This window comes from Carcharhinus amblyrhynchos, chromosome 12, assembly GCF_965287045.1.
Source record: "Carcharhinus amblyrhynchos chromosome 12, sCarAmb.v2.hapA, whole genome shotgun sequence".
NCBI lineage: Eukaryota > Metazoa > Chordata > Chondrichthyes > Carcharhiniformes > Carcharhinidae > Carcharhinus > Carcharhinus amblyrhynchos.
The window spans coordinates 66584091-66599163 of record NC_137335.1 but is presented as its reverse complement, the minus strand read 5'-3'; the positions used below and the strand labels follow the sequence as shown (position 1 = coordinate 66599163).

The 15073-nt window shown below is 39.7% G+C and overlaps 1 protein-coding gene across 1 annotated transcript in view; it reads right to left on the bottom strand.

The window, feature by feature from the left end:
* LOC145350468 (stonin-1-like) overlaps nucleotides 1-15073 on the bottom strand; it is a 90060-nt gene that overhangs the window by 15650 nt on the left and 59337 nt on the right. The window contains exons 8-10 of the mRNA XM_080199667.1: nucleotides 13999-14092; nucleotides 10059-10726; nucleotides 7238-7507 (exon numbers count right to left, since the gene is read on the bottom strand). Of these exons, the coding sequence (XP_080055793.1) occupies nucleotides 7238-7507; nucleotides 10059-10726; nucleotides 13999-14092 (1032 nt within the window). The remainder of the gene's footprint in view (nucleotides 1-7237; nucleotides 7508-10058; nucleotides 10727-13998; nucleotides 14093-15073) is intronic.

Below are 15073 nucleotides of genomic sequence, written 5' to 3'. Positions count from 1 at the left end.
CTTTGCTCATGTAAAATGAGCAGATTTGACTTAATGCTGACAAGCAACTTATGCAATGATGTATAGAATAAACTGTGTGGAGTTTGCACATTCTCCCCGCATCTGCATGGGTTTCCTCCTGTGTTCCGGTTTCTTCCCATAGCCCAAAGATCTGTGGATTAGGTGGATTGGCCATGCTAAATTGACCCTCGTGTCAGGGGGATTAGCAGGATAAATACATGGGGTTACAGGCATAGGGCATGGGTGAGATTGTGGCCCGTGCAGACTTGATGGACTGAATGGTCTCCTTCTGCCCTGTGGGAATGCTATGAAAGACAAAAAACTTGAGCAATGTTATAAAAAATTATGAAATATTTTTCTGATTCTTGGTTTCTCTCAACTGCAAAATACTATTTTTGTAATCCCATTATTTGTAGGTCTTCTACTTTAACTCATTTTCCCCTCAGGGACATAACAATGATGTAACAATCTTACCTACGATCTTCCTCTCTCCCCAACTCTATCCATACTTTCCCCTAGAACCTTCAGCTTTTTAACGAGACCCTGACACTCAATTTCCGATGTACCTTGTCCTCTTTTATTCCTTGCCAACTATCTGACAATCTGCATTAAGTTTTGATACCACACACACAGTTCTCAACAAATAGATTATGCACCAAATGTCAAACCAAGCGTCCAGAGTCATTTCTTGTCACACTCCAAAGCATTATGTTATCTGTAGTTTGAATTAATTGATTTACCCAAGTTCATAATTTATGGGCATAATTCTTTTTAACTACGGGGATGACAGCCTTTGCTCGTAGCTCTAATTAACCAAAGTAAATATTTTTCTTATGTTATCAAAACAGACTAGTAAATTAGGAGGGGTAGGAAGAACTCTAAAAAAATTGAGACAAAATGTGGTTAGAAACATTTAAAAGAGAATTCACACCACATATTCTGAATCGTTATCACGAAGTGACAGATCGTTATTTCTTAAGATCAACAAAACCAGATCCGTAGGGTTTTACCCGAGGCCAGCACCTGCAGAATTTTCCCAGCTAATTTTCCCAAAGCTCCAGCTAATGCTTAATTCTCCAGAATACATATTCTGTGTGACCTGCATATGTTGCTCTGTGTCATCCATTATTTTAAAACACAATGGAATCTATTCAACAGAGTTACAATGCTAAACTGAGGGGGTTGGATGTGGAGAGACATAGAATATTTGTTTACAAAACAACTGCAGAATCGAATAAATTTATATAATATATTATGTAGTAAAATGTCACAGGGAATCAAAACCCATCAACACCAAGACTCTGAAATAAAGACAAGATGGTCTGGATAATTGCCAAAAGTCAATATAGCACTTACAAAGCAAAAACTGACATTTTAGGCTAAGAATGCTTTTTAATTTCCTACTTGCGAGCACAAATCAATTCTTCTAAATTACCATTTCAACAGTACAAAATATATAAAGCACTAGCCAGCAGCAACTCAGTTATTATCACCCATCAAAGGATTTATAAATTCACACATTAAAGATTCAAAAGTCTGCCTGTATTTGACATTGACTGATAACAGGATAACTAACCAATTTAAATGAAGTCACGTAACAGATTTTAATTTGAACTGACTATGACTGCTATTACCAACAGGCCAGGATTTTCTGGCCCTAGTGTGCCGGCTTCACCAAACATGGCGAGCCAGCCAAATGTCCATTTTCTTTGATGGGAATGGAAGATCCCACTGGGGGAAGGGCCAGAAAATTATGGGATGAATTAGCATTGAACAGTCTGGAAAATCTGCTCAATCATAAAATATATCTCAGACGTTGAAGTACAATTCATAGAATTCTACAGTGCAGAAAGAGGCCATTCAGCCTGTCAAATCTGCACTGACCACAATCCCACCCAGGCCCTATTCCCATAACCTCATGTATTTACCTTGCTAATCCCCTGACACTAGGGTTAATTTAGCATGGCCAATCAACCTAAACCCGCACATCTTTGGACTGTGGGAGGAAACCAGAGCACCTGAAGGAAATCCATGTAAACATGGGACGAATGCGCAAACTCCACACAGGTGGAGGCCAGAATTGAATCTGGGTCCCTGGGCGCTATGAGGCAACAGTGCTTGCTACTGTGCCACCCCTTGTTAAAACCTTCTGTGCCTACATTAACTGTGAGCTTATCCTTTTAACCTTGTAGAAAATATGACATGTACGCTAGAAGAAAAGGCAACAAAACTCAAAGAGATATCCATACCGTACTTCTATTTCCAAAAGTTGGTAGTTAAAGTTTAACTATTAGTCACAAGTAGGCTTACGTTAACACTGCAGTGAAGTTACTGTGAAAATCTCCCAGTCGCCACACTTTGGCACCTGTTTGGGTACACAGAGGGTGAATTTAGCATGACCAATGCACTTAATCAGCATGTCTTTAGGACTGGAGGAGGAAACCAGAGCACTTGGAGGACACCCACACAGACATGGGGAGAATATGCAAACTCCACACGGTGACCCAAGCCTGGAATCAAATCCAGGTCCCTGGCTCTGAGAGGCAGCTAACCATTGAGCCACTCTGCCACCCTGTACTATCCGGTATGGATGGTACATGTAGATTTGCACAATTAAGTCCAAATCAGTGAGAAAAATGAGACAAAAGAACTTGCATATTTTAATGCAAGATTTACAAGGTAAAATTAGACGTACTGAAATAGCATGTCCAGATTGGGCATTGAACCCTAGAAATCACCCCATCGGAGGAAAAATGAGGATACCTGAGGCAATATTTAGTCTCAAGTAAAAAGAGAAATTAGGCCACAGAAAATCCTGCTTACACTAATTATGGAAATGTTTATAAGATAGATGTGATAAAACATGCTATAATCATGTAACATAAGAAGCAACTGAGTGATTTATTTTACTATTATGATCATCTGTGGTTGAGCGTGAAGCACATCCTTCACTGATAGATGAAACAGATTTCTGGCCATACATATCAGCTTAAACAGTTTTATCTTAATAAGGATTTCTATAAGCAGCACAGTGGAAGTTGAGATTTGTAAACAGAATTGGGCTAAGGGACAAAGTAGAATAGTAATAAGCACCAACCAAATGTACCTCTAACTGCACACATAATTGTCATTACTATTATTGACTTTTGAATTCTCACTCAGCAGGTGTGGTTTTACATTAGGCTTTAGGGTACCAAAACCATGGAAGAACTTGGTCTTTTTTTCATAAGACCAATATGTTTCATTCTGTAACATTTAATCTGACATATTATTACATTTTATCATTTTCCAATTCTTCTGGTCCCAAACAAGATAGATTTGAATGCAAGATGGAACCTAAAATCTTGCAAGTTCTTCAGATGGTTCATCACATTAAAGCTGCACAGATGATTACGATAGTAAATTGTAAAGAGGATATGGAGTCTGCAAAAAGCCATAGATAGATGGAGTATAATGTGGGAAACTGAGATATTCCATATTGGCAGAAAGAACAGAATATTATTTAAATGGAGAAACTGCAGAACGCTGCAAGTCCAGAGGATCTGAGCATCTGAGCAAAATGTTGGTACATATATGCAGCAAGTTATTAGGAAAGCTAATGGAAAGTTGGCCTTTATTGCAAAAGGAATGGAAAATAAACGTAAGGAAATCTTTTTACAAGTGTACGGGGCATTGGTGAAACCATGCCTGTGTACAGTTTTGGTCTCCTTACTGAAGGATATGCTTGCTTTGCAAAACGTTCAGAGATTCACTAGATGGATTCTTGGGATGAAGGTGCTGCCTTATTAAGGAAGGTTGAGCAACCCTATATACTCAATGGCGTTTAGAAGAAAAGGTGTTATCAAAACAAAAGATTGAGGGTGCTTGACAGGGTAGTGCTGCCGATGTCACTTCCCATGGGGAAATATAGAACTAAGAGTCACAGTTTAAAAATGAGTTTCCCCATTTAAGACATAAATGAGGAAGAACTTTATCGCCGAGGTTGTTACTCTTTGGAATTCGCATCCATAGTCAGCAGTAAAGGCTGAGTCATAGAACATATTTAAGCCCAATTTAAACAGATTTTTTAATGGACAAGAGAGTCAAGGGTTATGGGGACAGGCAAGAAAGTATCATTAAGGCCAGAATCAGAGCAGCCATGATCGTACTGAACAACAGAGCAGGAATAATGTGTTGAATGGCCTACTCACCCCTAATTCTCATTATGTAATGATCTTACACAGACCAAAAAATTCCCAGGTTCAATGATCAGCCTGTGTCAATTGCTCAGGCAGTGAAAGAGGTGTTACAATTGACCTCTCCTTATCTAGCTTAGAAGGATGAAAATTTCCAACTTATGCATACTCAGTAATTCCTGTAGTACATGTGCATACATGAGCATCAATAAATGACAGGACTAGCACCTTCCACAGTCAAATACTCTTTTGGTACTAATAGCCAAGATTAAACATGAATAATAATGGCTTGTACTCTGTAAAGAGTCAATTCCATCAAGGTAGAAGGAGGGATAAAATTTGCAAGGTGTCATGTTCCAGTATATTCTGAACATCAAGCTAATTTTCATCTGATGGATTGAACCAACTCCTGTCAAGGGGGAGAGAACAAAAGGAACCTCTCATATTGATAATGATTCAATGTCCTTTCTGGAAAGGTATCATCAATTGAATAGATCTTTCAAATACAAGATACTGGCTGTCTCAAACCCTCAAGGTGTGAAATCCATAACACAGGCCAAAACTGACTTAACCACCCACCTTATTTGGAAAATAACTTTGGAATTATAAAAGGCCATGTGATCAGACAGCCATGTTTTTGTTTGCTTTTAGTATTCAGCAAGAAGCTGTTTGCAGATACAGTTCCATCTGGAAGCCATAAACTAGCTGCAAGTCATCTAAGCAGTCATGGTAAAAAAAAAGCAATATATTGAAAGCAGAAGAAAAACACCACCAACCTATCCCAACTTTGAGTTTACCTGAGAACCAACCTCCTGGAAGTTTGACTACAAGAAATCTTGCTGCCGAGAATCATCTACTCCACAAGGCAGATCTTCGCTTCAACTAAGGCATCAACTCAGCTAAGAAACTATAGTCCTACCATGAAAGGGGCTGATGTTTTATCTTTATCTGCATCTAACCTTTGTATGTGTGATAATCTGGGTAAGACCAGTGAGTGAGACATCGCATTTTAAATATTTGGGGTTAAGTATCTGATATTAAACTTCCTTTAGTTTAGAATTCAAAAAAAAACTTGCTGCTGGAATTATTTAATTTGAACAATCACTGAGGGTATGAAAACACATCCCTATTACACAAAACATATTGGTCACGGAAAGTGAAAGGCAACACAAATTCTGTCCATGACAATAAAAACCTAGGAAGGGTAGAAGAAATAGACAGATCTTCCACTAAGACTGATCAACAAAAAGAATATTGGCTTTTTGTTTTGTAAGTTCATAGTTTTGCATGCAAAAGCCATTTTCATTCTGGAACCTGTTTACACCAGACAGTGAAAGAATGGTGAAGTGAAAGAATAGTTACCACAAGAACTAGATGTAGTTTGCAAGGAATTATGCAATTTCCATGGCTTTAACTTTATCCATAACCACCTTTATCCATAACCTACTGAATCATGCAAAACATTCATGATAAATTTAAGTTTTGCAGTAGAACAGCAGACATGGAATCCATATAGAAGTACATGAAAGGTTTGAAATAACATAGCCTGGAAGTATTTGTGGCACAGTACTTGTGCATGTCACAATGTTACAATTTCACAAGACAGGCGGTAGTTGCTGAACCCAGCAACATGAAGGTTAAAACGTGTCATTTTTAAAAAGGTACAATACATTACCAAGGTACCTGAGAAATTAGGAAGGGAGGCTCATGTCCCAGAAATTTTAGCTTGCATATTCCAGTATAAAATCAGACCAAGATGAAAAAATAGATTGATCTCTTTGGCCAAATGGTCAATCTACATCATGTGGAATTGACTGAGCTGGGAAAGCTGATGCAACACATGCCTACCTCAGATAGATCTTAATGATTATTTTGAGTGTAAGGAGGTCATGTATGTCATTTCTCCTGACATGCGGACATTATATTGTGAAAAGACATTATATGTAAATGACAACCATTAAATGAGTACCCAAAATTCCAAGGCTAAAATAAATATATTAAAAGTATTACGGACACAATAAAGTTCAGGGAAATGTAACTGTCATTCCAAAATCATTTCTCCTTTTTTGAATTGTGTGTTTTTTCAAACCTGCTGATATCTAGATTCACCCATGCCATTTTGGAAAATGTTTTAATTTCTCCCCCAGCATCATCACTATCATCAATAGTAATTCATTTGAAGGGATATGCAAGAGAAAGATCTTCAGAGATGCAGGCAAGTCTGGTTGCATTATACTCATCCACTGGAACCTGCATTTATGGGCAAAAAAGTGATATATATCCCATCATCCGCTGATTAGCACATGTAGAATTCCCAAAGTAGGAATGCCCCACTAGCCATATTATGGGACATCTTCTCGGGGTAATTATATCAGTGGTACTGCATAAAAAGAGGAATAGCAGGGTCATCAACAGCTAGCACATCCCGGTTAGACAAACCATCAGCAAGCCAACAATGTGGTTTGAAACGCTAGCACAGTCCATGGGAAAACTGTATTCAGCTAATCCTTCTCCGACTGTTAATGTGGTGTGGGGAGGAGAGGAGAGAGAAATAAAAGAGGGAGAACAAGAGGCCTTGAAAACAGAAAGGCTGCAAGGGCAGGTGTGTTAAAGGAAAAGTAGGCATTTTATTGAGGTGAAGGAATTAGAAGTACTGTAAAGTAGAAGTAATCTGATTTAACCCAATCTCACTAGTGTGATGAGCTCTTTGCACCATTACAAAAGGTAAGTTGTAATATTTACATTTTTTAAAAGTCGAATTATAATTGCTCTATGTTTACCGATTGTGAAATAGAATTGTCACCATTAGTTTTATCAGTGATTAAGCACTTTATGTTATAGCCACTAGGAGATGATACAGGACACAAAGTCAACTCCAAAAAGGCAAGGCTACTTGAGGGAACAACTGCTGTACCACAGAAGGTACCCATCAATAACAGGAATTGTAACAAGTGCATGAATCTGGAGATAGCTAGGTGTTTGCTTGTATCAGCACTGCATATGATGTAATTTATCATCTTAACAGGAACCAAAAAGAGGATCAAAATATTTTACATATTTACTTCTTCTATAATTTCTTCTTTAGGTTCTTCATCAGAGCCATCACTGGCAGTGTCAGCGCTAGAACTATCTTCATCATAACCTTCAAGAGCTTTAAGGTCTTCGGCATCAATAATTCCAAGTATATCATTTTCTTCCACTTCCCTCAAGTTACCCATTTCTTCATCAGAAGAAGTGTCATTAGTCCCATCCAGCTGTGGGATAGTTGATGTCTCAATCTTGGATCGTTGTTCCTCTGAAGCTGCGGCAACCATTAACAATGTCTCATTTACCTAAATAATAAAATCAGATTTTAATTCATCAAAACAAATAATAACCAACTTGTAAAGCAATAAAATCTTGGTTAAACTTGAGATCTCCAACCTGGTTTAAGATAGCCTGAATAGGTCCTTGAGAGTTTGAAAACATTGACCTGACTGTAAATATTACTAAACTGACATATTCAATAACCTATTTTTTGGGCATAAGAGAGAAATTGTCTTCATGGATGTTTGGTCATTTCTAAAGATACATTTTGTGGGAATTTGAGAGAGAAAAACGCAAAACCCCAAAGAGAAAATCCTCCAGGAAAAAAAAATCAGCAAAATACCAACTTAGAAACATGCAGAAATCGTTGAAGACTGCTGCTGATCATTTATTCCTGAAACCCTATTGTTTGGCAAACAGACCTTCATTTTGCAGAGGCCAAACACCAACTCTGTGACCTCCTCTCCTTGAGGAGAACCCCATCATTGCTCAATAAGCCAAACAACACTGACTCATTCTTTGGATATCTCCTCCCTCCCCTTCCCATACATCCCCAACAGACTCCAAACAAAGCCCCACAGCCTGCATCTTCTCAAGATCCACATTCAGGACACCCCAGATAGTACCATTATTTTAACCCCACAGAACCTATTTCCTTCTATCTCAACTACTTTTTCTAACTTGGCCAGTTTCTTCTGACTTACTTTTCTGCACCATCTTTCATTTAAACAGTTTCTTGGCACTAACCATCTCCTTTTTGGAGTGGACAGCCAGTCCCACTGCAACTTCATCCCTCACCAGGTGGTTTCTTCTTTGAACAGAGGATCAATCAGACCATAACCAACACCACCTAGAGCTGGCTGAATTTGTTCTTTTGACTATTTTCATTTCCTTCAAATAAAAAATGAAGCTATAGGAATCTGTGCAAGCTCTGGCAATGTCTGTCTTTCGTTGGATAGATGGAACAGCAACATCGCTGGGAATGGTGGCCTCTGCTGAGGCTACACCTCGTCCCACATGTCTAAGTGCTGGACACTCAGTACAAATGTAAGCACGTGGCAAGGTCATGAGGGAAGATCCTAGAGAAGAAGTGAGTGGGTTTAAATTGGAAAGTTTGCACAGGTTGGGAAACTGCACCAGGGGCGCATACCTTGGGAGACAGGGTCCAATCAAAAAAGGGAACGAGTTTTGGACGTATACCCCATTCAACCTATCCCATCTGAAGCCCAGAGCAGACTAACCTGCTAGGCTCCTCTCTATTCCTCCCTCCAGCCTCAGTGTTCTGGCAGGGTGGGAAACCACCCATAAGTCATAATGGCTTCAGCTGGGGCTAGATTAGAATGGGGGAGGCAGTGGGGAAACCACCCAGTGAATTTTTACAGGCCGCCTGCCTACAAATTCATGGATTCCTGAATGCACTCTTCAATCTCTCCCAAAACCTGTTCCTCTTCTCACATTACATTCCTTTGCAAGCACAAGAGATATAACCTCTGCCCTTATCATCCAGGGCTCCAAACATCCCTTTCAGATGAAACTGCAAGTTACTTGTACTTTTTTCATTTTTTGGAATCGGCTGCCATCGGTGGTGGTGGAGGCAAATTCAGTAGGGTCTTTCAAGAGATTTCTAGATGAGTACATGGGACTTAACAGAATTGAGGGTTATAGATAAGCTAGTAGGTATGGATATCATCACCGCAACTTGTGGGTCAAAGGGCCTGTTTGTGCTGTAGTTTTTCTATGTTCTAATATACTGCAATTGCTTTTCACACCGCTGTCCCTTCTACATTCAGGAGACAGAATGCAAATTGGGTAACTGTTTTGCCGAATATATCCACTCAATCCACAAGTGCGACCCTGAGCTTCTAATTGCTTTCTATTTTAAGTCTCAGTTCCATTCTCATTCTGATCTCAGCCTCCTATATTGTGCCAAAGCTCAACAAGTACATTAGCAAACAAAACTTGGCACTGAGCCACTTAAGGAGGTGTCAAGGTAAATTACCCAAGTTTAATTAAAATGTTATATTTTAAAAGCATCTTAAATCTCAGTTGCTCAACCAGGAATCAATGCAGATCAGTCAGCAAAGAGGATATGGATGAATCAGAATAGCTGCAAGTTGGCACATGGCAGGTATTGGAGAACTTCAAGTTTAAGGACGGTAAAATGTAGGATGCCAGATAAAAGTGTATTGCAATAGTTAAGTTTAAAGGTAACAAGGAAATGTAAAAGCCTTGCGTTGCGTCTTGTGTTAGATTCACAAAAGTGAGAGTGGGAGACAGATATGCAAGTGAGAGCTTGAATAACATCTTTCTGCATTCAAACAGTTCATCACCACCTTCTTTTGCCTTGCACACATCTCTTTCGGTCAAAAGCTAAGCCAGACTGTTTGCAATCTACAGGTCACGTTTGAACCCCAAGATAAGCTCCCAACTTCAGTGTCCAGGATTAATGCGAAACAATTAGTTACCTCTTTTTTGCTGAGAGTATTTTTAAGTAGGTAGAAACATACATAGTCTACAACAGAACACTGCCTTTACATTTTCAAGTCTTTCAGTATTCATTTTTCTCGGCACTCTTACCTGAGGTGCAAACTGTTGACTTACACACTGCTCAGAAACACAATGCGGTATGCTTGCTCCTTCGTTTTGTTCAGAAGCTTGATTTTGTGCAATGAGCGTATGTGCCAAAGGAACTCTATCTGTATCTTGAATTAACAGATGTGGAGTCTGCCCCGCGGCTGCTTGTTCTTCTGCAGACTGCTCTAGCTGAGTTGGCTGTGTGGATACTACATGCTGCTGTGTTAATACTCCTGTATTTGCTACGGGCTGTCTTTGAATAACAATAGGTGGCCCTGACTGTGCCCCCATCTCAGAGTGTTGTACCCCCAACCCAGAGTGTTCTAAAACTACCTGTTTCACTGGACCCTGTTGTTGAATGTATATATGCCTTGACATACCAGGCTGCTGCAGAACAGACTGATTAGCTATGTCAAAAGATTGGTTTGTCAGCAACTGATGTGAGGAAACTTGACCAGAATTGGATTGTTGAAGTGTAGGTGCTTGGTCTTGGGAAGACTGGCTTGGAATGGCTCGTGCCTGACTAGAAACTGAGTTTTGCTGGATAAGAGCTGTCTGCCCTGTAACTGTATTTACTTGGTGAATGAAATGATGAACAGGCTGCTGGAAATATTTTTGGCCTGCAGCAGTCTGGGTTACCATTACTGGTACATTGACCTTATACATATGACCTAGAAAGGACAAAGATTGAAGAGAATCAACGACAACATTTGGAGGGCAGAATAGGAATAGACAATACAGTAGCAACAACAGCACAACAGGCTGGATACAATTCTGACAGCAAAAGCAATCTCTCAAAAGTATGCAAAATAGTATAACATTATCTCAGCATTTTACCCAAGGCATGTCAATCTACTGATCATTGCCTTCCTAGAGCAACAGGGTAGATTGTGAAAGCTTTCAATAGTAGGAATAAAGCAAGAATAATATTCATAACTAGATGAATAAAAGCACTACACAATGATAATAAAATTGGTCAAATAAATAAGGAGTAACAGCTATGATAAAAATGAGTTTTCATTCTATTGAAAAATAAGATTTAAAAAGGAGAAAACTGCATTCTACTGAATGCATTGGTATAAAAATTATGGCCAAATAGCAAAATTCAGTCCAAAGATTCCCAAACATACTGTCCGCCAACACCACCCCACTAAATCCACCCCCCACTCTTTCAGAGATTCAAATCCTATCTGCCCCTCTTTAAGAAACAGTAGGATGAAATCAGTCTTTGCCAATTGCATGAAACAGACATTAGCAAAATCAGCTGTATAGTAACTGATTATTCTGCACCAGAAACAGCTCTGGTTATTCAACATTCACTTCTAAAAATCTACAGGAATTCAAGCACTGCATGCAATGCTGAGAACACTTAAAGAGATCAGACCTTTTGATGCATTTTTAGCACTTAGTGACACTCTTTCGCAGTTAGCCTTTTTCTTCACACTGCCCTTTGATATTGTCGTCAGGTCTACCAGTTTTGGATACCTCTGATAATTAATATGTAGACTTGGATAATCACAATTTAATCAGGGATAATCAGCATGGATGTGTTAAGAAAAGATCCTGTTCCACAAATTTAATTAAGTTTTGAGGTAACCAGGAATGTTGATAAGGTTAACACATTTGATATATGAATCTTAGCAAGGATTTTGATAAGGTCCCTCATAGCATTCTGGTCAAGAAAGCAAGGGCCCATGAAATCCATGGCAAAGTGGCACATTGGATCCAAAACTAGATGAGAGACAGGAAGCCAAGGGTGATGGTACAGGGGTGTGTGTGTGACTGGAAGTCTGTTTCTAATGAGGTTCCACATGACCTGGTGCTGAGTACCTTGTTATTTGCCACTTTAATGATTTGGACTTAAATGTAAGGTGTATGATCAAGAAGTTCATGGATGACATTAAATTGGTGATGTAATAAATAGTAAGGATGACCTCAGACTGCAGGAAGATATCAATGGACCAGTCAGGGGGGCACAGCAGTGGGAAATGAAATTCAACCCAGAAGAGTGTGAGGTGATGTACTTTGAGAGGCCTCAAGGTAAAGGCTTCCACTATGAATGATGGGACCCTGGAAAGTACTTAAGATTAGCGGGACCTTAGAGTGCATATCCACAGATAGCCTGAAGGTGGCAGGGAAGGTAGGTAAGGTGGTTAAAACATATGGGTACTTGCCTTTATTTGATGTGATTTATTGTCACAAGTGAAAAATATTGTTTCTTGTGTGCTGTACAGACAAAATGTACCATTCATAGAGAAGGAAAGGAGATAGTGCAGAATGTAGTACTACAGTCATAGCTAGGGTGTAGAGAAAGATAAACTTAGTGGAGGTAGGCCCATTCAAAAGTCTGGTAGCAGCAGGGAAGAAGCTGTTCTTGAGTCGGTTGGGTCATGACCTCATCATTTTCCCGATGGAAGAATGTGGAAGAGAGAATGACTGGGGTGCACAGGGTCCTTAATTATGCTTGCTGCTTTTCTAAGGCAGCAGGAAGTATAGACAGAGTCAATGGTTGGGAGGCTGGTTTGCATGATGGACTGGGCTTCAATCATGACCCTTTGTAGTTTCTTGTAGTCTTGGGCAGAGCAGGAGCCATACTGCGCCGTGATACAATCAGAAATAATGCTTTCTATGGTGCGTCTGTAAAGGTTCTTAGCCAAGGCATAGAATATTAGGGCAGAGAGGTCATACTGAGACTGTAGAAAATGCTGCTTAGGCTACAACTACACTACTGCATGCTATTCTGATCACTACAGTTTGGAAGGATTGGATTGCATAGAACAGCATGCAGAGGAGATTCACCAGGATACTCCCTGGGCTGGAGAGTCTGAACAAGGAACAAAGATTGGATAGGCAGGGGCTGTTTTTCTTAGAGCACCTAAGATTGAGATGGGACCTTATAGAGGTGTGAGAGATTATGAGAGGCATAGACAAAGGTGGCTAGGAAGGCACTTCTTCCATCAGTAGAGGGGGCAATAACCAGGAAGCATAGATTTAAGGTAAGGGGTAGGAGGCTAAAAGGGGAGTTGAGGAGAAACTTTTACCCAGCAAGTGGTGGGAGTCTGGAACACTGCCTGAAAGGGTGATTGGTTGAGTCAGAAACTCTCGGAACACTTTAGTAGTATTTAGATATAAACCTGTGCTGCCATAACTCTGGAGCTAGAGGACAAGCACTGGAAATTGGGATTAGCATAGTCAGATATTTGTTGACTGGACACAACAGGCCCGATTTTACCATCAAGTTGCACCCATTTGCAGTTACTCTCCATGATGCTGCAACTAAATTATCAAATTGCCAATATTTGTTTTCCTAACTTCACAAAAGTAAGGACCAAAGAATTTACTACCCTAGAAATCCAATTACATTTCTTTATTTAAGAAGTGTGTTTTAAAAGTTAAAGTTTATTTATTAGTCACAAGTAAGGCTTGCAAAGTCTTAAATGAAGTTGCTGTGAAATTCCCCTAGTCACCACACTCCAGCACCTGTTCGGGACAGTGCACCTAACCAGCACATCCTTCAGACTGTGGGAGGAAACCAGAGCACCCGGAGGGAACCCATTCAGACACAGGGAGAACATGCAAACTCCCACACTCTGACCCAAGCCCAGAATCGAATCCTAGTCCCTGGCGCTGTGAGGTAACAGTACTAACCACTGTGCCACCATGCTGCCCCTAAAGAATGATTTGAATGGTTATATTGTTTTGGAACTACATTTTGTGCCAGCAATAACTATCTGTGTTGAATGAGTTTGACTCATGAACTTGTATAGGCAGATAAATAGCTCCTACATCTCATTACAACTGCTTTACCCACAACGTACAGCTGAGGAAAACTCGAAAGAAAAAAGTGCAATTATACAAAAGCAAGACAGACAATCCAATTAACACTGGAAAAACAATTTACATAGTAGATTTGCTAGAGCAAAGAGGAATACAAAATACCTACCTGAAGCAGTCTGTAAGGTAACTCCAGCAGGAACCTGGATTGGAAGACCAACACCAGAAGGTAATGCAAGAGTAGTTGTAGTTCCTGAAGCATTCTATGAGAATACAGTATAACTATTTACTACAAAGAAAGTCTAACAGTTAAAAACAGTAATGTTTGTTAACATAACTTTCTGACTGGCCTTCAGATCCAAAGCACCAATTTCTATGTCCCATACACAAACTATGTCAGTATGGCAACTTCAGATCTGAGTGGACTCCTGGCGGCAGGTCTCCGGGAAGAAAGTTTGAGGGCCATCACCATAGGAAAGTAATATTGCAGAAGGCCACCTTATCCTGTGGGAGATTAAATATATAATCTATATATTTTTATGTGATGGTTTAATTATAGGTACGAGTGTGCTTTGCACTGGAAACATTCTCCTTCCAGTTAATTAACTGGAAACGCAGATTTGAAACGTGATGCTTTAACTGGAATTGTAGAAATTTATATTCCATTTTTCCCTTCTTAATCAATCCCATGGTCTTCCTTTACTGAATTTTAAATCACTTCCAATCCTCAGGCCTATTGCTTTTTCTTGCCAATTTGTATGCTTCTTCCTTGAATCTGATTATAAGCCACAATTCCCTCACCATTCTTGCACTAAACAGGAGTAAACAACTTCTGAAATTCATCTATTCGTTCTTTAAATGCCTGCCATTGCCTTTCCTTTCAGTAATCTTCCCCAGTCCATCATGGCCAAGTCATGCCTCATGCCATCATAGTTACCTTTATTGAGATTCAGGGCCCTGGTCTCAGAGTCAACTACATCATTATCCATCTTGACAAAGAATTCTACCATATTATGGTCACTCGTTCAAAAGTTCTCAACTAGATTGCCAACTAATCCTTTCTCATTGCACAATGCCCAATCCAGGATGGCCTGCTCCTTTGTTAGTTCCTCAACATATTGCTCCAGAAAACCATCCTGTATGCACTCCAGAAAAAAATTCCTCCTCTATTGTACCTGTGACTAATTTGGCTCTCCCAATTTATACGCAGATTAAAGTTACCCATAATCACAGATGTTCCTTTA